This window comes from Pezoporus wallicus, unplaced genomic scaffold (genome assembly GCF_028554395.1).
Source record: "Pezoporus wallicus isolate ANWC-B61680 ecotype Strahan unplaced genomic scaffold, APGP_CSIRO_Pwel_v1 contig_4901, whole genome shotgun sequence".
NCBI classification, from domain to species: Eukaryota; Metazoa; Chordata; class Aves; order Psittaciformes; family Psittacidae; genus Pezoporus; species Pezoporus wallicus.
In genome coordinates, this window is record NW_026640354.1 from 1,372,328 (window position 1) to 1,394,157 (window position 21,830).

At 39.5% G+C, this 21,830-nt stretch overlaps 1 protein-coding gene across 4 annotated transcripts in view; it reads right to left on the reverse strand.

Moving 5' to 3' along the window:
• Positions 1-21,830, reverse strand: part of KCNQ5 (potassium voltage-gated channel subfamily Q member 5) — a 267,229-nt gene that overhangs the window by 45,862 nt on the left and 199,537 nt on the right. For all 4 annotated transcript variants that reach the window (XM_057418802.1, XM_057418801.1, XM_057418799.1 and 1 more), the window contains exons 3-5: positions 21,261-21,387; positions 1,401-1,576; positions 844-969 (exon numbers count right to left, since the gene is read on the reverse strand). In XM_057418802.1, coding sequence (XP_057274785.1) covers positions 844-969; positions 1,401-1,576; positions 21,261-21,387 — 429 coding nt within the window. The remainder of the gene's footprint in view (positions 1-843; positions 970-1,400; positions 1,577-21,260; positions 21,388-21,830) is intronic.

Sequence of the window (21,830 nt, forward strand, 5' to 3'; positions counted from 1 at the left end):
ATACTGGCTGGCAATACCTATGCCATAGGCTTTGTTAGGGAGGATTTCTTAAGCTGCATTAGTAATTCCCACACAGAGTCTAGCTCACTATAGGGCATTTTAAAGCCAAACCCCCTACACATTATGCTATTAAAAAAAAAAAATCAAAAATTCACACTTAGTTTTTCATTATTAATTCAAAGCCGAGTTTATTTAAACAAGTAAGCATCCATGTAGTCTTCCTTCTTTCAGAAAAGCAGTCTTTCAGGCATGTACTTTTCAACAAAGTCAAAACGACTGATTTGATAGTTAATCATGAGCTCAACTAAATCAGGGCTTTTACATCTGTAAAAATAACACTGCTGAAACAGAATGGGGATATTTATTCTTGGTTTTTGTGCTCAAGGTACAAAGGAAGGAGAAACAACATCCGGGGTGCTGATGATACTCTTTACTGCAAAGCTGATGAAATAATTTTTTCCCTCTTTCTCTCCCAACACTTATTTGTCTTTGTGTACTGCAGCTTACAGCCCTCTGATTAGGATCAAAGCAGCTCTTTGTGGCACCGTGTTACAAACTATACCACTGAAAGGATCTGGGTTAAAAAAATAAAATGTTTTTTTTTTTCTCTTGAAGGTTTAGTGGTCTGGTTTGCAGCATAAACACTTAAAGACCTGTTCTGCAGGAAGGGGTGAAATGAGCTATGGATGTACAAATGAATTAACTGGAGGAGGGAGCTTCTCTGACCAGTTTTCTGCCAGTGAAAACAATTCACTGAACAGCACACTAAGCTAAAATCCACAGTATGTGACATTCAAAGCACTCTAGCATGCTGGTTAAAAAGTATTATTTTTCTGTACTTACTGTGCCCCACCAGAGAGCATCTGCATATGTGGAGAATTGGTTATTTGCATCTTTTTCCACCAGATAAACCAGGAAAGATGAAAAGATGAGTACTAAAAATCCTATGTACCAGGCTGTGATTAATTCCTAGATAAAAGAAATCAGAGATCAACATCCCTTTGAAAGACTGAACAGAATGGCATTTCAAGGAAGATGTAATGAAAAGATCTATACGCTTTTCTGGCATTTGAGCAGTTAAGCCTCAAGTGTTTCCCTAAGGACACAAATTTTATCTGAAAGTACACCGAATCTGCTGCCATGGTTTGATGCTGCAGCAACTTCACCAATATATATCAAATTACAACTGCATATCAAGAACAACATTTTCAGCATTCTAAATCTGTTATTATTTCACATGGCCTTATGTAGCTGTGCTAGTGCCCATTGCAATTAAAGTTACTTCAGAAAATTTTAGGTATTCTTCTCAAAACTGATAAATGTTTGTTTCCTTGGCTTCTTGTTGAATCGCATTAAGTGAAGATATCAACCAGACAAAATCAGCATCTAGGATTACATACCTTGCTATGTGCATAAACTACTGAACCTAACAATTTCCAAGTGCCTCCTCTTCGGTCCATGCGCACCATACGAAGGATCTGTAGGAAACGAAGACTTCTCAGTGCTGATGTTGCAAAAATGTTACCCTGAGTTTTTGCAGAAACAACTGCTATTGAAGCGATGAGAACAATGATGTCTGAAAGAAATATATTACAGAAAAAATTAATGTCCAAGTACCAATAAATAACGTATACAAGTACATGAGCTGAATGAGGGGGTCAAAAGAGAGACTTCTGCAATGGGTGGGAATCCAAAGCACTGAGATTCCTGTTTGAGGTAGGGATACGAGGTCAGGGCTGGTGTCAAAAACTACCTTGGGTCACTCCAGGGGGAAAACTGAGGGTAGTTAATTTTGAAAACATATGGATAAGAGGAGCAGTGTTGAAGGAGCTCATGAAGGAGCTTTGAAGCCTGATGTAGCAAAGTGTACAAATAAGTAGATGGACTAGAATTTTCTCCCTTTCTATCTTTTCCTGTATCAAATCTGCTATGAAAATGCAAAGAAGAAAATAAAGATAAGAAAAAAAAAAAAAGAACAGACCAGTGGTGAGCGTCCAGTGGAACCGGCCTTAAAATCACACATATTAATTTTCTATGAGGACAAACACTGTGTGGTTGAGGCTTTACAGTTTCTGGACACAGCTCCCCTGATGTACCATTTCCTGGAAAGGAAGAAATGCAGTGCTGGGTACTCAGCAGCATTCTTTTATCTGGCAGCCTGGAAAGTTTGTTGAAGCCCAGCAAGTGTTAGGATTTATTTCTTCAGGTCACAGATTCAAACTGTGAGAGCCAGTTTGTTATGCATGAACTAATCAGCCAACTGCCCTTAGAGCCAGAACAGCATTTAAAGGGAGATGAGGAGAAGCAGCACAGTCATGGCACATGGATGCTTTGAGAAAGCAAATGTTCTTTTATGATGACTGGGGCTGACACACAGGCGTGCAGAGTGGAAAAGCACAGAACAAGTTCTGTGCTGCTACATCACTTCAGAATTAATTTCCTGACCTTCTTTAAAAGCTTAAAGAGCCTTTGTAAGAAATAACTGCTTTTTTAAAAACTTAGGATTTTGTGGTATTTGTGTATTTCTATGCAAGGATACTCCAAATGCACATTTGCCAGTGAAGAACTGAAAGCAAGTTCTTGTTGACGTGAGTTTTGATTCTTTCACTCATTTGTCCCAAGCATAGCTCCTACAAGTCAAGAATGACCCAGTAAGTGAAAAAGGCCCCCACAGGTGAGCTGTGAGAGAGACTGGCTGTACCTAAAAGCAGAAGACTGTTTCCCTAGCCTGCTGCTCCAGTACAGTAGGAAATAGCTTTGGTTCATTCTGCTCAGTCACCAAGGTAAGTTGAGATCCAAATACCTGCAAACAACCCAAGTTTCTCTGAACTTACCTATAGATGGCTTTGTCCTTTTATTATAATACTAAGGGTACAGACAACCTGTGGTTTAAGGACCGTCCTGTTAAATTGTGAAAATCCTTGCCACAAGATGCTAAAAAATTACATAAGTTCAAAGCCAGCAGGATGATCTCATTGGAGAAGATTTAATATAGGGCTAATACCAAGAGCCTCCTTCTGGCCCAGGGAATCTCTAGGCATCAGGCTGTTGGAGGCTGAGAGACTCATGAAGAAGTATCACTGTGTGTTTGCCCTACTTGTGTAATCTTCCCTGACTGTTTATTGTTGGCTAGTGTCACTGTTGGACATAGTATGTTAGCTAAGGCTGACATTCTGCTTGTTCCTAGGCTCTGACATTTTAAAATGCCTTTAGCTACTACACAGGTGAATCATAGGTGGATACTACATAATTGGCTACCAAAAAAAAAACCCTAGATTTGCTTGTAGATGTAAATCCAATGAGTTCAGAGATCGAGAAACAGAAATGGATAAAGTATCCTGGGGCGTTTCTGCACGGTACAATTCTCAAGAGCATGACAATGAGCTTCAGGAGGCCTGAGTGAGCGTTTAGAAATAGAACAACTGATCAGGAAAAGTTAAAGACACCACAAATTCTAATGGAGATCAGAAAAATAGATGGAGTGGGATTCAGCTCTATGTGAAGGCATTTAAATTTAGGTGTCTACATGTGAAGTAGGTGTCTTAACTCCCTGTGCAGCACAAGGAGATCACGTCAGCTCAGAGAGGTGCAGCTAATCCTCAGGAAGGCTCCTGCTGGCTGCTCAGCTGACTTGCTCTCTGGGCTTGGTACAAAAAAGGCTCAATTCAGCTGCCCAAAGTTATTTGTCCAGTGCCATTTGAGATGCCTTAAGATATCTGAGACATCCCTAGTTCCAGCAGCTATGCTTTCAGACCTGGGAGGGCTGTGCCCTCCAGGGGAAGTCGCTGCAGAGCAGGGAATATCATGTAACAGGTGACATCTCTATGTCCTCTGCTGAACTAAGCCCTAGATCTTGACTGGCTATACTGGAAGTACCGACATGTAGCACACGCATACCCACCTACAAGCAAACTTCTATATTTAGGTGTGTTTACTGGGATCTGAAACTCACATAGAGCATGTTGGGAAGTCTTGAGCAATACGAACTGTGTTGAAAAAGGAGTGTCACTGGTTAGCTTGGCTTGTCCCAGGCTGCTCCTAGCACAACAGCAAAGTGACTGGCTATCAGCAAACCAGGTATCATTAGGAAAGCAGAGTGCACTTCAGCAAATCATTCTTAGAATTTAAAAAGCATAAGGTCACCCAAATATTATGAATTATACGTTATTAAAGCGGTTTTGGTTACTCTCAGCAACTCTCATTAGGACTTTTTTTTTTACATAAGCCACTGATTTGCCCTTGTTTCTGCTCATTCCAGGAGCTCTGACAGCTTTTCTTATAACGTGGAATTTCCTGGAGGTACCTCACCACAGAAAATTCAAATTAATTCAGTTTTGCCAGCACCACGCAGCATCTGCCCTGTGCTTCTGGGAGCCCTCTGCCTCACAGAGGGTCTCTGGTCCCCTCTGACCATGAGAGACAAAAAAGCCAACAGCAGCATAGCTCTCTTTTTGCTTTTTTAAAGCATTGGTCTGAGGGAGTTACGTACTTGTGTATACCCTTATAGACGGAGAGCAAGGATGGGGAGAGGCAAAGGGAGGAGCGTCTGAGGGAATGAGGGAGCAGAAAATGCACTGGCACATGTTTAAGAAAGCTGGAGGGAAAAGAGCCTTCCCAGGGTGCTGATATTTTTTTCACACCTTGCTCTCTCCTTTTTTTCACCACTTCACAATACCACACTCCCCTTCCCAAACACCCCCACCAAATCCTCAGGCTGGCAATAAGGAAGGAAAGTGTGTCTATTATCTAAGGCAGCCCTCCTTGGCTGTGTTTCCCTTGGAAGCAGGGAAGGCAGGCAGGCAGATTATTTCAGCATAGTTTAGATTCAGGAACAGGTGTAAGATAAATCAAAATAAACTCTTCTTGGAATGAAATCAGAGTCCAAAGAAAAGCTTGCAACAGTTGAAAGCAACTTCTGGATATATTAAACTTGCATGGTTTTCTTATCTAAACATACCCAGGAAAATGAAAAGTTAAGTACTTTATGACTCTCTCCCTGCCACGTTTTAATCCAACATGTCTCAGGGTCCTATTCGCCTTCTTTTAAGCAAGAGAGCAAAATATTCTTCTGAACTTCCTTCCACATTCCACTTGAATTTAGTTAAAATCTCTATGTTATTTATGTATTTTAGGAAGGCCTAAGCAAACTTCTATCAGTATTTTCCTCTTTACATTTTAGTAGCAAAACTAGAAAATCAGGAAGAAGTAAATTGGAATATTTCCATTAATTTAACAGGGACTCAAGTTTCATCCTGTATCTTGCTGTGAAGCACCAGGAAAGTCTGTGATACGAGAGTGAGTAATGAGCAGTATAATTCCAAACTTCCCTGTAATGACTTATTAGAAGACAAGTTTCTAGAGTATGTTTACTTCTCTGACTTTTTCCAAGCTAAGACCTTTGTGTGTGATCGTCCAAAATGTTAAGCATGTCTTCAGCTATTATGCTGATTTTATTCACTCTTTAAGAATCTCTCCCATATTTCCATCCTTGCAGATGATAATGTCCTCTCTTGCTAACTCCAGTCTGAGATTTCAGATCTTCTCAGCAGCTTTTGCAATGTCCACTTTTGAGTACTACAATTTCAAATTAAATTTCAAACACTGAATTCTTCCACTTCAGACATTTCTCCAAGTACCTCTCAAGAAACCCCAGAGACTGCATGAAAGTTTTGTTAATAGTAACTTAGCAAAGGATTTTTCAGTTGAAAGACACCATCTTAAGAACCATGCCTCCCCCTGAAAAATACAAGAAGATGAGCCCAGGACTCATGTGTGTAATGGATTATATTTGTGTATTGTCCAATCCCACTAAAATAGTGACATGTAAATAAAGACAAGTAACTTGTAATGCAATAATGTGAAATTCAAATAGCTCATGAGACGTGCCAGCCTGAGGACCCCACTTCACAGAGTAAGGCCAGTGCTGGGTTGCCTTATCCTGCTCAAGCTTGGTCAGAAATGACTGGTTGGGTTGTCATTGAAGGTGTAGTTGGTATTTCTAAGCTATAAGCACTTCTAATGACAACTCTGTGACTGAGAGATTAATAACGATAAAAAAGGAGGCAGGACAAATCATCATAATGGATTGTTTCACTTCTATTGATTTTTCTACGTAATTTTACTACTATGAACTTTTTGGATGTTGTGAGATTTTACAGTATTCAAAGGTATGATAATAGACCCAGTTATATAGGTAAAAGGGTGAATACAGAAGGTTTACTTGGATATTGCAAAATGTCCCAAAATCTTGATATGCCACTGGGACAATCTCTAAAATTACGGAAAGAATGTCAGGATGATATTAGGAAATGTAATTCATGACAATCTCTCACCAGCTCAAATCTCATGTACATGTTGAAACTAATACACAAACCTGCATTATCTTTCTTCCACATTTTTCAAAGCCTTAGTGTATAAGATGTGAGAGCTTTTCCTGTTGCCTGCATTTAATGCTGATGTTTTTAATGTCATAGAATCATAGAATGGTTAGGGTTGGAAAGGACCTTAAGATCATCTAGTTCCAACCCCCCTGCCATGGGCAGGGACACCTCACACTAAACCATCTCACCCAAGGCTTTGCCCAACCTGTCCTTGAACACCACCAGGGATGGAGCATTCACAACTTCCCTGGGCAACCCATTCCAGTGCCTCACCACCCTAACAGGAACGAACTTCTTCCTTATATCCAATCTGAACTTCCCCTGTTTAAGTTTTATCCCGTTACCCCTTGTCCTGTCACTACAGTCACTAATGAAGAGTCCCTCCCCAGCATCCCTATAGCCCCCCTTCAGATACTGGAAGGCTGCTATGAGGTCTCTCTCTTCTGTCAAGATCTTTCCACCTTGGTGTCCCCCAGCATATTTTGATGCCTGAGGTTGTTCCTCTACAGGTGCATGACTTTGCACTCCTTGCTGAACTAATTTTACCCATATGTTTCTATGTGTCTTTTAATGGATCACAGTTTTTGTAGTCCCCAAAAGTATGAGCACAAGATATAGGCAGAAGAATTGAACCTGCTAGTGCAAGATGATACCAGTGGCTCCTTTCCTCCTAAGTAAAAATGACACTTTGAGCTAATACAGGTTAAATTAATCTTGCGATATTTTTTTCTCTGATCTCATCTGAACAGAAAATGAACAATATTAAATCATTTTAGGATCATGAGTATGTCATCAAAAAGGCATTTATTAAACATTCACAGAAAATGCTCCGAGTTCACACATTCTTGTTAAGAATATGCAGGATGTGTCTTACCGTGTCTGCTCTGGCTACAGAACAGTACAAAGAGGCAATAAACTAGGAGAAGAGTAGGACACATCTGTCTCCAAAACTTCGGGAATAAGCAGAAAGTTTGAAGAGTGTGTTTTATCTAGCCTGCAGCTGTATTAACTCACAAAGAAAACTAACTGGCAACTGACCCAGAGAAAAGGCACAGCTTCTAGTGGTCATTTCTCATGAGTAGTTCTCAGGACAGTTCATTATCCTAAATTTCAAAGTTACTCCTGAAAAAAACAACATTCTTGATTCTGTGGCGTTATAGAGTCACTGGGTTCCATAACTGACTAAGAGCACCAAGGGTGCTTTGACACTGGTTGTGTTTGCCACAGCAGAGGCTAAACATGCATATTACAGGACAGCGAGCAATTATTCTCACTCACCGAGGAGTTTAAATAAGTTTTAATCCAGTTAACAACAACTACATAGAAATAATAACTTTCTATTCTGAGTTGCTAAGAGGTATGAGTGACGGAAGAGAGAGAATGACCAGCATTCTAGTCTTTCTAATATTTCTTTGTATATCAGTCCTTCCAGTAGCTTCATTGTACTTATTGCTATTCTCAGAGCTCCCTTCAATTTGTCTACAACAATCTCCACAGCAAGCTGGTTGGGACCATAGGGTATAATCTAATCAATGCAGAAATGTACTTTGAATTTCAATCAGATACTACCACACATTTTGAAGCACTGTATTTGAGCACGTCACACTATAGAATCACGATAACAAAAATATATTCAATGGGCTCTATACTAAACTGATACAAATCGGCAATTTAAAGCAGTTTATGGTATAGCCTAATGACTGACACCTGACTTAGGCCATATATCAGTGCATGAAAATAAGGTTGCTCTTTTTCAGATTCCTAAAAGAAAAGATCTGTTTATACAAACTTCACTACAGGAACAGAAGCCTTTTTTCACAGCCTACTAACGTATTGGTGTATTTTGTGTTCCTGTGAGCTAGCTAAGAAAACCCCACAAACAAACAAACAAAAAGTGAAAGATACTCAGAGGCTTCTGAATACCCTAACAGAGGGATATTCAGGGAGGGAAATAATTGTATCATTATTCCTTGGGCACTTGTTGAGAAAGGTCACAGAATAGAAAAGGTCATTTCATCATAACTGGCTGAAAATGCTTTTAGCTTCAAAGAAGGGATTAACCACTTCCCTCTCCTGGTTCAAGAGGCCAAAGAATAAAAATCATGATTAGAGTATGCTGCAACAGTTACTGTGTAAAGAGGCAAATGGTAATGTTTTTACCAGGTGGCAGTTTGTTTGCTCTTTGAATATTCCCCTTGCTATGAAATCAGTGGGCTATTTCACATAATTCTGCAAGAAAAATTCAGTCTAATACAGCTGAACTTCAACTGACCTTGCATAAGTATTTACCCCAGAAAACAAGAATTTTCAATATTTTTATCTTTAAAAAGTCCAGAATCTTATTTTTTTTCATAAAGGATTAAACCTGTAATTATATCTCTGAACAGAGAGACGATCAATAGTATCACATTTAGAAAGATTATGGATGTTATCATATTTTGTAAACTACCCCATTGAAAGAAGCAGAACTATTTATTGGTAGTACAGTTTATTGGTAAGTACAGTTCACTATGTACAAGATTGTCAAAATCTGCAAACTGGGTTCTTAAGAGACTAATCAGGAGCCATATGGTCTTTTGAGGTCACTTAAGTTCACTCTCTGAAATAGAATATGCTCAAGCATTATTCTCCACCTATAAAAAAAAGCTTAATGTCATCCATTGAATTATATCACCTGAAGATCTCTAGAGTAGTTTTGGAGAGGCAGGAAGCTGAGTTCTGCACCTTCCAAAAAAGGTTGAGCAGATTTACAGCATTAAGGCCTCAATTTTGCAGAGCAATACAAAGCCTAAATACCACCATCAACAACTAAAAACCCCAAGCAACATGAGGCAATCTGAGTTTTGCATATACTAAAAATAACGGTGCCCAGGATCTTGAGTCCTGGCAAAATTTGCTTTCAGCTATGCCTGAATATAGGTTTTCTTTCTGGTTAGGGATCAGATCTCTGCTCAGATGCCAGGCAGGGTATGATTAATCGTCACCTACTAGTAAAAGTAATTGGCAGGATATCTTCAGGAAATTCTTGGGATGGATGACGCTGTCTGATTTTTGCAGATGTTGTCACTCCAGCCAAAAGGTCCTAGTGTTTTCAAATATATAACAGTTTCTGGATGGAAACCATCTTAATTGTCATTACAGGCAAAACAAGATGGTGATTTTGCTTCCTTTCGTAATCTTTTTTCAAGATGCAAAACAACTTGGTAGTTTTAGAAGTAGGAAACTGAAATAGTTTTGTGTATCAAGATAATTTGCAGAGATAAATACAGATGAGTGTGAAAATTGTCTTTTATTGCTGTTGAAAACCAGGAAGATCGGGATGTGTGGCAGTGGCACACAGAAGAGAAAGAAATTGTACAAATTTGTGTAATACTGTCTAGGCACTGAAGTGGAATTAAAAAAAAACAAAACCAACCAGAAGTTACCACTTCTCCTCTAATGATTTATTTTTCCTTTCCAACAATGGAAAATGGCTACATTTGTCACTGACTTCTGATACTAAGGAATCCACTAAATCTGGTCTGTGCATAGAAGCTTGGATTTTTCCTTAGTCATCAGGTAGGCAATACTATAGTGAAGAGATCAAAAGAGATGAATCATCTTGAACCCTTCTCTCCATCTATAGTTTTCATTTGCAATGTATTGGAGTAATCTGAATAAGCAAAACATTTTAATGTGAAATGAAAATAACCTCCTGGAAATACAGACACCTTTTTCCTAGGACACTTGTTAATTTTATAGAGCCAAAGAGGGTCTATCTAGAAAAGCAACTCACTTGCATGTAAAGCTATCTTTTCTGACAAAGAGAAAATGGTAGGAATTAGAACTATTTAAGATTAATTAAATTAAAATTTAAAAGATTCATGTAAAATAATATATAGCATTATTTACATGATATATAAAACCTATATAACATGTAATAATGAAGTAATGTATAATATAAAATATGTATTTACATTATGAAATCACTACTGTGTGGTGCTTAGTTGCCAGCTGGCATTAAACTACAGCACAGTATAATATCAAATAGGTTCTGTTTCATGACTTTTAAGTGCCATGGAAAATAAATTGCAGGCATGCTTTAGGAAATCAAAGATTCAAGTATTTTATAACTGCCAGCACTATGAGAATTACCCACAGCACCACGACCTGATGCTGAAACTCTGTATTTGATGAGAGCCCCCAGAGTCTGGTGCTTGGGACGAGGTCAGTTCTGCAGAGCAGCTGTGTGCAAATGGAGCCGTACCCCATGGCATGTCACTGGCAAGCCTGGCCCTGCAAGGGCAGACTACTTTGAGCCCCAGATCAGGATCAAGCCAAGTGATACCTTGCCCTGGCACCTGCAGGTATCGCCGCACCCCAGTGTGGGTCTGAGCCTCGCATTTACCTGAGCTGGGGTGACAGTGTCACTTGACTGAGGTTGGCAGCAACTGATGAAACACAATATGTTGGCAGCTCAGTTTTCTCCTCTGCGGCACATCAAACAGGATGAATAAGCATGTAAGCCCCTGCCACCAACACCCAGTACACACACACACACACACACACACACACACACAGACACTGCAAAGCAAAGTGGTCCAAGGGAACATAAACCAAACATGTCACCTAAAACTGAATTCATACACCCTCCATTTGTTTTTAAGCACATTTCTTCAGCCTACCCTAATGAAAAACAATTAGCTTGCCTCAACCACAGAAAGGAACTGTGTAGTCTTTCTACATTAAAGATGACAACCAATTCATATCTCCTCTACCTTTTAATACTCCAAGCAGCACCAGTAAACCCCTTTCTTCATAGGCACTTTAATATTCCTTCATTATACCTTGTGTAGAGCTCTTGCCCTCAAAGAAAAATGAAACAAAATTGGAAACAAGTCAAAGACACTTGTTAGTGATGTAATCAAATACAACAAATTTTGACTTAGCAGGTCAAACAAATTTTGAAACAGAAAAGCAAGAACTATTTTCAAGAAGTCAATATTGGATATTTTTTAGATGTGAAAATTAAATATTCCCTTATGAAATGCCAGAATGAGGAAGATGGATTGGAGTTTTGTTTCCTCATTTTCAAGTCAACTTTTATAATGAGATCCTAATTCCATCCACAAGGATGGATCAACCTGTGTTACTCATTACTATGCCAGTGTACTGAAAGTATATATACACTGTTCCTGTGTAAAAGTAGCACGCTTTCAGGCCATGATGACAAATATACCAAAATAAAGTCATTTAACCTTTTGTTATAAATGGACGAAATATTTCTCTATGGGCTGAGATTCACAATAGCTCCACAAATACTGAATTTTAAATTGTAGTTATGGTTACCATTTTTTATTCAGTCTGGATAAAAATAACATTAATGGGAACATTTCACCTGTACTGCTAGCAATTGAAGTTCATGGCCCTATTGAATACACACTCTTTCTATGGGCTGAATAAGTCCTCAGCAAACATTTTTATATTATTAACAGCTGGTTCAATAGATCTTAAAAGTCTAAGGGTCTCTTGCAAGCTAAGATTAAGCTCAGCTGCAAGCCTTTCATGAATTTATGCTTTATTAGCCTTCTTCAATAATTGATCTTCAGCATTATTATTATGTACCTGCCAGAAAGAATAAAGCGCTATTTATTCAGTAGGAATTTTATTTGGCTTTAAGACAGGCTGACAGAAACACATTTAAAACTGTATCTTTGACCCGGTGTTCACCAACCCAATTTGTGTCCAACCAAAGAAACAAACCATGAGTAACTCATGCAGATGCTTCCCATAAATCTTCACTTACTCTGCCCAGTAACTGTTTTCTGACTTACAAACCCTGAGAAAACAAGGTTTGCTAGTCACTTCACTTTGTCTGAAGCTTTTTCCTGGATGACAGTAGGAGACCTTACTGAAAAAGGCTATTGTTGTGGGGATAAAAAAGCCCTGAAGATTTCTGGAGGGAAAGGCGGCAAGGTGGATAGCCAGACACACACCCACCTGATGAATAAAGAGGCTCATTAGATCGGACTGTAAGAAAACCAGAGAGCTATCAGCAAGAAAAAATATCTACAGGCATGGCAAGACTTGTGTATGGAGAAAGGACTGAATAATTTAGGAGTAGTTAGTCAGAAGACAAATATGAGATGACAGATAGAGGTATGCAAACTAGCAGAAAATAAGAAGGCCTGTTGGATGCCTCCTAATTACCCTTCCTTATAAAAGTAAGATCAAAAGACAATTTAAATCTGATAAAAAGAAATACAACATGCAATTAACTTGTAAAGTTCATTGCCACAGGATGTAAAGGAATAACCAGAGAAAATTAAAGACAAGATTGGATGTTTCTGCCTGAATTGCTAGAATTAATTTTTCAGGGGATCCAAATTCCTTTCTGAGTCAGATACTGATGCCCTGACGTCCAAACAAAAATATTGTCTGATTGGTTATTTGGGTTACAGGTATTAAAACCATTTTTAGAGGTATCTGGCACTAGTGAGTGTGTAGAGAACACCACATGGGGCTCCTATGTGATCCAGCCCAGCAGGAGATGCAGTGCTACCTCTGTGCGGGGTCCTTGTAGCAGGACCTATAGGCAGGACCCTGCACTTTCACAGCCTTTTCAATGACACTCTAAAATCTCAGGGAGAGGAAGGTGGGCAGGATGTCTGGAAATGTCTGTCTAACACATTCACAGGTTTTATAAAGTGAAGGTGATGCAGTGGTATGGGAGTGGAAAGGCCCAAAAATGTGAGAACAGAAAAATCCTGGGTGTGAGGGTGAAAGTAGACATGCAAAAACTGAGAAATAAACATGCTGGAAAGAGCAGGGGAGAGAACAGCGTGTCTCTAAGGGAGAGGAAAATCCTGTTTGTAGGTGGAGAGGGAAGAGAGTATTAATCTCACCTCAAATTGGGGTAGGAAGAAACAGGAGGTATCTAGTCTATAGCTGAATTATCTAATACAGGCTTTGAAGGCAGGAACATGGGTCCCTCAGTGTTGGCTGAAAGAAATTAATTCCTACCTTAAGTTTCTGAGCAGAGGCACACACCTCTCCCTGCCTCCTAAAACCAGAGCTTGCATTCCTAACCTATGCAGCTGTTTTGGATGTCTGCACAGTCACTGTGAGCATCTCTTGGAACTCCCGTTTTTTTCCAGCCACTATTTACCCTCAGCTGCTATTCTACTTGCTGAAAAGGAAGTACTGTGGCAGCAAGAAACTTTATATGACTTGGAGAACACTAATGTGGGGCACTTTGCAGCCACCCTCGAGACTTCTTCCTGTGGGAGATGTGAAGAAAGAAATAGAAGCTCAGTTCAGCACTTGTTGAGAGGGGAAAAAAACCACAATCTGGTAGCACCCTCACAAACCCAACAGGAGCCAATCCTAAAATGAGATCTTAAATACAGCAGATAATGCCATTCTGCATGACAACCTCTGCGCTCTGCCTTATGACATTTTAATGTGAAACAAACCAGCCCCCAGTGTGCAGGTCTCATGAGCAGGCTGGTCTGGTGCAGGGGAGCCCCAGGGCCAAAGGAGATCTGCCTTCACCTTAGCTGCTCCCAAGACGGTCACATACATGCGTTGGGGCACCAGCATGGGTGGCATGATGGTGCAAGCAGATGGCTGGAGGTGCTGCTTTCCATGGCAGAGGCAGCTTAGGCCAGACTCAAATAAACATTTACACCATATTGGAGCTTAGGCTGATATAAAACAGATCTGGTGGACACCTTCCTTAGACCTGTTAATGATGGCAGTATCATCTATTAGTGGAAAGGTCAAATCCTCACTTTTGACAGCACAAGCTTAAAGGTAAAATATGTAGTTTTTTTTAAGAGGGGACTGCGGGTTATGAGAACCTGGTGCTTAAGTGCTAGGGGTGTGAAGAGAAGGGAAGGAAGGAAATTAAAGTGTGCAGAACATGCCCAATTGCCATATAGAAATATGCAAATATTTCCACTTAGCTGTATTAAACTTGAGATATAAATACTGTAACTCTGTAATAAAGTGTAACAACGTTGTTACATTGTCAAATCCTCCCTAATTGCTATATTTAACACAGCAGCTGTAAAAATGAAGAATTACAAAACTGTACTTTCTCTCTTGTACACAAGTCCTTTTCTAATGCAGCGGCTGGAGTGTGACCATTTGAGGCATGATCATAAAAATAGAGATTTCCTGCAATTCCCACTGGACTATTCTGCCCATCAGTCACTTTAGCACCGCTGGTGGCAACACTCAGTCCTCTGAAGGGACGTAAAAGAATGGAAACATGAGCATTTCTGCAAGCTTTGTGATCACACTAGTTGCAAGGCTGGATGAAGACACCTGGCAATCACTTTGATTTTTAGGCTGAGAAACTTGGGTCTGTTCAGCCTGGAGAAGAGAAGGCTGCATGGAGACCTCATAGCAGCCTCCCAGTATCTGAAGGGGGCCTATAGGGATGCTGGGGAGGGACTCTTCATTAGGGACTGTAGTGATAGGGCAAGGGGTAACAGGTTAAAACTTAAACAGGGGAAGTCTAAATTGGATATAAGGAAGTTCTTTATTGTAAGGGTGGTGAGGCACTGGAATGGGTTGCCCAAGGAAGTTGTGAATGCTCCATCCCTGGCAGTGTTCAAGGGTGACATGGTTTAGTGTGAGGTGTCCCTGCCATGGGGCTGGAGCTAGATGATCTTAAGGTCCTTTCCAACACTAACTATTCTATGATTCTGTGATTATACTGAATGTAACAGTGGGCAAAGCTTGTGATTTAAACTGTCAGGACTGCCAGTTAACAAACTGAAGCTTAGCAAATACCAGAAAAACGCATTTGAAGAAGCAACCATTACCTTTAAAGCAACTGAAAATGCCTGTTCCTAAATAACAAAGAGCCAAGCAGAAAAAATCCACTGGTTCTAACTGACTGCACCAACAACCCTTTTCCTGAAGATCTTGCTCACACACAGGTGAGCTGAACAGAAACAAACGAGTCTTCAGGAAAGACAGCAATAAAGTCATAACATTCAACAGGCGTAAGAGTAACAATTATAAGCTAAAAGCACCAAATACATGGAAAAACATACTGCAAATATAAGATAGCAGCATGTTGCCTTCTGTTGTATGCTGCACTTTCAAGCAAACCTAGAAAGATTCCTGCAGTATGTGCCAAGCCAATAACTCAAGACATTTTCAAATTTCTTCATTTGGATTGACAGGGGTGAGGCTGGGACAACGCGAGAGGAAGCACGATTTGATTGATTAACACCTGCAAAAGTAGTTAATCATGGTTCAAATAGTCAAACTGACAGTTGCCTAATGTACCATACCAAGGCATTAACATTGAAATTTATGTTAACATGCTGCTGAAACACTCATAAGTAAGTATAGGCTTGTTAGTAAAATAGAAGACACACTGAAGGTGGCTTTTGAAATAAAGCAGTCCTACAAGCTAGGGATATCACAGTCCCATGAGAGGCTGCATATATGCCAAGGATAGAGTAATGGGCAATTGCAAAAGTCCAAAATAGCAAACACCTGGTCTAATAGGACACTATTTTGGACCAATATGGAAATATTCTTAAATGATTCGGATTTCTGCCTGGAGAATGTAATTTGCTGCTGTAAATCAAAACTTGCACAGCCACCAAACAGCAATTCTCACAGAGGAGCTACAGGAAAGAGCTGATGATCTGAGACGGGAGTTGCAAGAAATGTCACCCATGAAGCAGCTGATCTGCAGCGCAACATATGAAAAGAAGCCAAGAAAGCTCAGTGCTTCCTTGCATATCAATTAGGCTCTGACATGTTATTCACTTATTTCATTTAAAATTATGGGTTTTTTTAGATGCTAGGAATGATAAAAATTAAAACCCAAACTATTTTATTGCTTTTGCAACTCCATATGCTATGGTAGGCAGATAAGTGAGTTTGGCACAATGCTGTCTACCTCTAACTGCCACACCAGCACTTGCATTACCAGCTAAATTTACTTAAATTACTTCATTTTAGAGTGGAGAATTTATGTGTATGTATGGAAATCTGAGCAAAGATCTTGTCTATGGATATGACGGGAATTCAGCATAGTAAGGCAGGATATGAACATCTCGAATTAAGACAGGTAGTGAAAACAAAGGCATTTCTATAAACATCTTCCTATATTGGGCATCTCTAGTGGCAACAATTTTAAAGCCAGTCCCTGAAAAACGTGAGAAAAATTGAACATGCCAGGTCTAAAAAGAGAAAATGTTAACTGCTTCTTGTCTCTCAGTTGCTTGCTTTATTCTTACTGTGCATTTCCAAGTCATTGAGACCTTGTGGCTCATAAGCTCTACCTGAAGTTCCCTAACATAGATTCGCAATATATAATATTTGAAAATATATAGTACTTAATAATATCAAGTTCTATTATTATTATTATACAATGTATTTCCTGAGATTCAAAAATGAGAGATCATCAATTATTTGAAAGAATCCATAAATCATTTACAGAACCCGTTCTGGTGTGGCTCTCTTCTAATTTGTACTGCAGGGATTGTCTATTTACAATGACTGATTATCCTTTGGGTGAAAAAAAATCAAAGTTTCTCATGTAGCAGATGACTACAATTAACACCAGGTGACAGGATAAATCAGCATTTCTCTCTGGACCAATTAAGGATTATTTATTGATGTTTGGATAGTTTCAGTGGAGCTGAGAGACTGGCTCTGCTCCAAATCTCCCAGAGTGAGAATTTAACCATACTTTACCTAGAAACCAGAAACTGTATTATTTGCTATACTGCATGTTTGAGAGAGACAGTGCTTTTAATTTTGATGAGAAAAAGATCTAGACTGAATATAAAATGCCTTTCCTCAGGTAAAGGGAATTGGTTTGCTTCCACGAATTACTTTGTTTTCAATTAATCAATATTTTTTCATCAGTAATCTTACACTAGCCTTGTTGACTTCCTTCATCAGCAGGTATCTTGGCAGATACAGAGAATATGGATGCAAAGAAAGTTCAGCCCTCAGATCAAAACCTCATGAAGATGAAATGTGACACTACCCACAACTCCCCAGCGGGAAAGAAGTCATGAGACACATATCACTCAGGTTGCCCAGTTCATGGTAAGTGCTCCTCTACTCAAAATATGAGATCAAAAAAGCATGGCAATAAACAAATACAGGCTGCTGAATTCTTTAGCAGACACTAGACAGAAATTTCAACAACTGCCTTGTACAAAACTAGCAGATTTCTTTTGACTAGAAGACACACAGCTTCTAGAAAGAGAAGACCAGAATCCGATGTTTTTACTTATAGCAAAAGGTACCTTATTCAGCAGCAAGGGAGTCAGATATGTGAAAGAATAAGTCCCATAGATGATATTCAAAATACATTATTTTTCCTCTGCATTTCTAAAAACTGTACTGCCAGAACTGTCAAACATGAAGATATGCCACTAAATATTAGTCTTAAAAACCTACACAATTTGTAACCAATTTAGCCTCTGTTCACTGCACATAATTATGGCTGCTGAAATCATTTGAGGAAATTTTGATTTCCCGTCTTAATACTACTACTGCCGTCAGAGTATTTTCTGGAGTGAAGTGGACAGCATGTTCCTGGGATGAGTTCAAGTCTGGCTGGCAGAAGACCCCTTCAGCATGGAACTTACTCCTGCTGGCACTTGGGTTTGCTAGGATTTGTAATGATATGCGATGTGAGATGTGTCTCTTTGGTCAAAGATATTCTTAATTACAGAACATCGCTGGGTTATTTAGAGTTCAAATTATACTACAAGGAAGCTGTATACATTGTTTATCATAAGCAGCAGATCTACTGTCGGTCTGTATTTAAACCCTATAATGTGTCTAAATACCAAGGTGACAGACACAGTGTATCATTACATAAATATATTGAACTAATTCAAATTAAGGGTTCAGCAGATCTTGTAACACAATAGATAGGGTTTTGTTTATAAAGGTTTGTCAAAAGTGCCATATGACGGTTCATTACTACTCCAATTAATGAAAAATAGATCCAGTAATACGCAACAGCCACTGCTATCACTTAATGGTCTGAAACGAGGTTTGCCAGCCATGAAGTTCAAGAGCCTGATTACAGATAATGGACTTAAGCTTCCTGTTGGGAATTTGTTCATTCTGCAGCCTCAACAGAATTTGAACTTGTGACATTTCCATCGTACTGCAGCTTGACTAGAGGTAAAACAGAAGCCATTGTGGGAAACTGCTAATGGACTAACTGAAACACATTAAATCTTTCACTGGGCTGGACCGCCAGGAAATCTAGTTGCCCTGGAAAAATGTTATATTACTAGAAGGGGGTCAAATTTAAGGTGAAAAAAAATTTGAATTAGGAGCTTCAACCCCCATATTTAAATCTAGAAGTCACATAAAGCTTAGGTACTATAATTCACTGCTTCCAGCATTCTAAGGGAAGCATGCTCATGTGCTCTTCATTTGTCCTTGCTGGGCTTCCACATGTAGAAGTCCCAAAGTCTCTTACAGGGACAGCGGAAAGAAGTTCCTCTGAAGTCTATCAGACTTAAGACACGCAGGTGAGACTGGCAGGATCTCACTCTTTTTACCCACACCTTGTTATTTGTTATTCCTCATTATTTTTATAATGTGCCACTGCATGGGAGCCACCCTCACAGACCGAGGGCTCATTGTGATAGTAAAACCTCTCATACGCACAGAAAAGTGACCGGAAGTTAGTTTAATTTAGTTAGGTCACCTGCAACCACGAAGGAGGCCCATCGCCAGAGAAAGAACAACAGACCTCATTTATTTCAGTGTCCCTGAATGACCCGACAGTAAGGGGTTGCCATACTTTCTTTCTCATTAGCAGATACATCCTCTTTTACTTTGGGGTTCTTCAGTGAGCATGGCTCCTCTTAAGGCACAGGCAGACACAGAGTTCTTCCTGGGCCTTTGTATCCCTGTCTCCTGAAGGCAGCAGTCAGGAGATGAGGTGCCTGGATTGCTACTCTTCTGCACAGTATAACACAGCAATATTTCTCTGTAGTGCTGACTGCCAAGCTTGACTGATGCACCTGAGAGATTTAGGATTTGCAGAACTACATCTTTAACTATCTGGGAGGGTATCTTGGTATGCCCTTTACATTATGTATGCAAGCTCATATACGGTCAGAGAAAACAAGGGATGGCAAGTAACTCCTGACATGGAACAAAATATAAATCAAGGTTTAATACTATACTATTATTCCATTTTATACAGAAATAAGTCTACAAAGCTTTCAAATAATTTGATATCATTACTAACGTGATAGCACACAGCAGTGTTTGATGAACTGATTTGTTGGGTCAATGACATTGTAGGCACACTAACGTAAGCACAGAGCTTTGGCTCTCAATAAATTTTTTCTAGCGATTAGGTTATTAATGGAAAAAAAAATAAAGGCTGCCTGAATGTGACCCTTGGGGCAATCCTCAGATTTATTACTTCTAGCTTTTAGGTCATTCCCCTGTGTGATTTGTGTTTGATCACAAAAATAATCAGAGAACAGATCTGCTGGAGATATACAGCAAGTTTAATTAATAGTAAACAGACGAAGTTTTTTAAAATATTATTGGTTCACTGTAACAATAAGCAGAAAGAATAACTGAATGGATGAGTGAGTAAATGATTAAACAAATGCATGAAAAGTAGTAGGCCAAAATAGGCCATGTGATTTTTAGGAGACTTTAGCACTGAGTTCACAGAGTTCCCCCTGAAGTCATCCTTTCTCAGGGCTGAACAAGCCCAGGTCCCTCAGCCTCTCCTCACAGGGCAAATGCTCCAGCACTGATCATCTTGGTGGTCTTCACTGTACTCCTGTTTGTTGATGTCTTTCATGTATGGTGTTGGAGGGGGCAAATGGGGATTAGATGTGGTCTAATAAGTGCCAAATAAAGGGAGATATAATGTGCCTTCATCTACATCTATAGCTAGTACATATAGCCTGTTATCCTTTCCTACTAGGGCACACTTTGTCATGACTTCAAAGCCAAGGTGTCAGGCAAACAGTTACTTTAAGTACAAAGAGCTGCAAAATTACTTGCTAAAGGTTCTTCCTCAAGTGATCAAATCAGAAAATCTGTTCATGGATGCTAAAGTCCAGAAATGGACAAAATATCAATCAGCAGGAGAGACACAGAAAAATTAATGCTACTTGTTTAGTTTCCAGAAGCTGCTTTAGTAGCTGCACAGTGTTTTGCAGAACAAAGTTCCGTTTTTCATCCATTGAACTAGCACAGGATGACTGCCACGAGCAAGAGATTGTTAGCTACTAGTTAGTTCTGCTCGCAAGTGATGGAGTTGCAAGGGGAACAGAGAAGATGCTTTTAAGGTTACAGGTTGCCTACATAAACATGCAACAAGAAGAGCATGTCAAATCCAGAGAAAGGAGGAAAAACCACAATTAAGTAAAGCAAACCCCAGCACTCACTGAGACCTGTGCCAGGATACCTGCCTCAACTATTTCACAAATAGTAGGAGGGTAGCTATGAGCTGTTTAAAGGAAAGGGTGCAAAATATTCATAAGTCACCCCATAGAACCAAAGTTTTGGACAAGAAAGAACCCTTCCATTCACTTTTACTGCAGATTAACACCTCAGACTGAAGCTAGCCAGTGACAGAAAACTTGCCAGTTCAATGGAGAAGGGAAAGGGAAGAGAAACAAAAGCTGAACTGAACAATCTGCTAGTGTTTCCTCACAACAGCATTTGGGAGAGCAGCAAACCGCCCTGAGATGTCAAATGCTTCTAGGAAGTTCAAACTGTTTACAGATTTATGTTTCTAGTAAGTTCTAAACAGAGTATGATTCCAGTAGTTTTCATTCTGAAGCAAAGCAGAAGGGGGGGGTTAGGGGTATTTATTTTTATCTTAAAATAACCTAGAACTGGGACACTCACCTATTACACAGAATGGTTTCCTTGCAAAGCGCAGTCTTCCTTGCCATCCTCGGTATCGACAACAGCATCCAGCAGACCAGATACGAATAATAAATTCCAAACCAAAGACAACAATCATGACAAATTCCTAGAAAGAGCAAATAAGAAAAATGCCTGTTACAGATAACCAACACTGAAGCATCAAGAAACTTATGATCACCGTGTGTGTCCAGCAATCCACCTTAAGCATCTGAAGATAACAAGCCAACCTGGGATCCTGCTCCCCAGGATTTTTACACAGCTACACACAGAACACAGTTCCCAGAGCTTCCTAATGAATAGTCCGAGTCTAACCTCAGTAACATTAAGTATCTGCTAAAACTGGCTACTAAATATGAAACACTGAAGAACTAAGTCATGCAGAAAAAAAAATCAAAGCACAATACTTGGTGACTTTGGATACAGAGGATCAGATCGCAGGTAATTTAAACAGGTAGTGAAGAATATGTTATATATCCACATCCATAAAATCAGTTCTTAGTTTGAAGGCTGTATGTGTTGGCAAATATATTCTTATTGTAGCAATATACA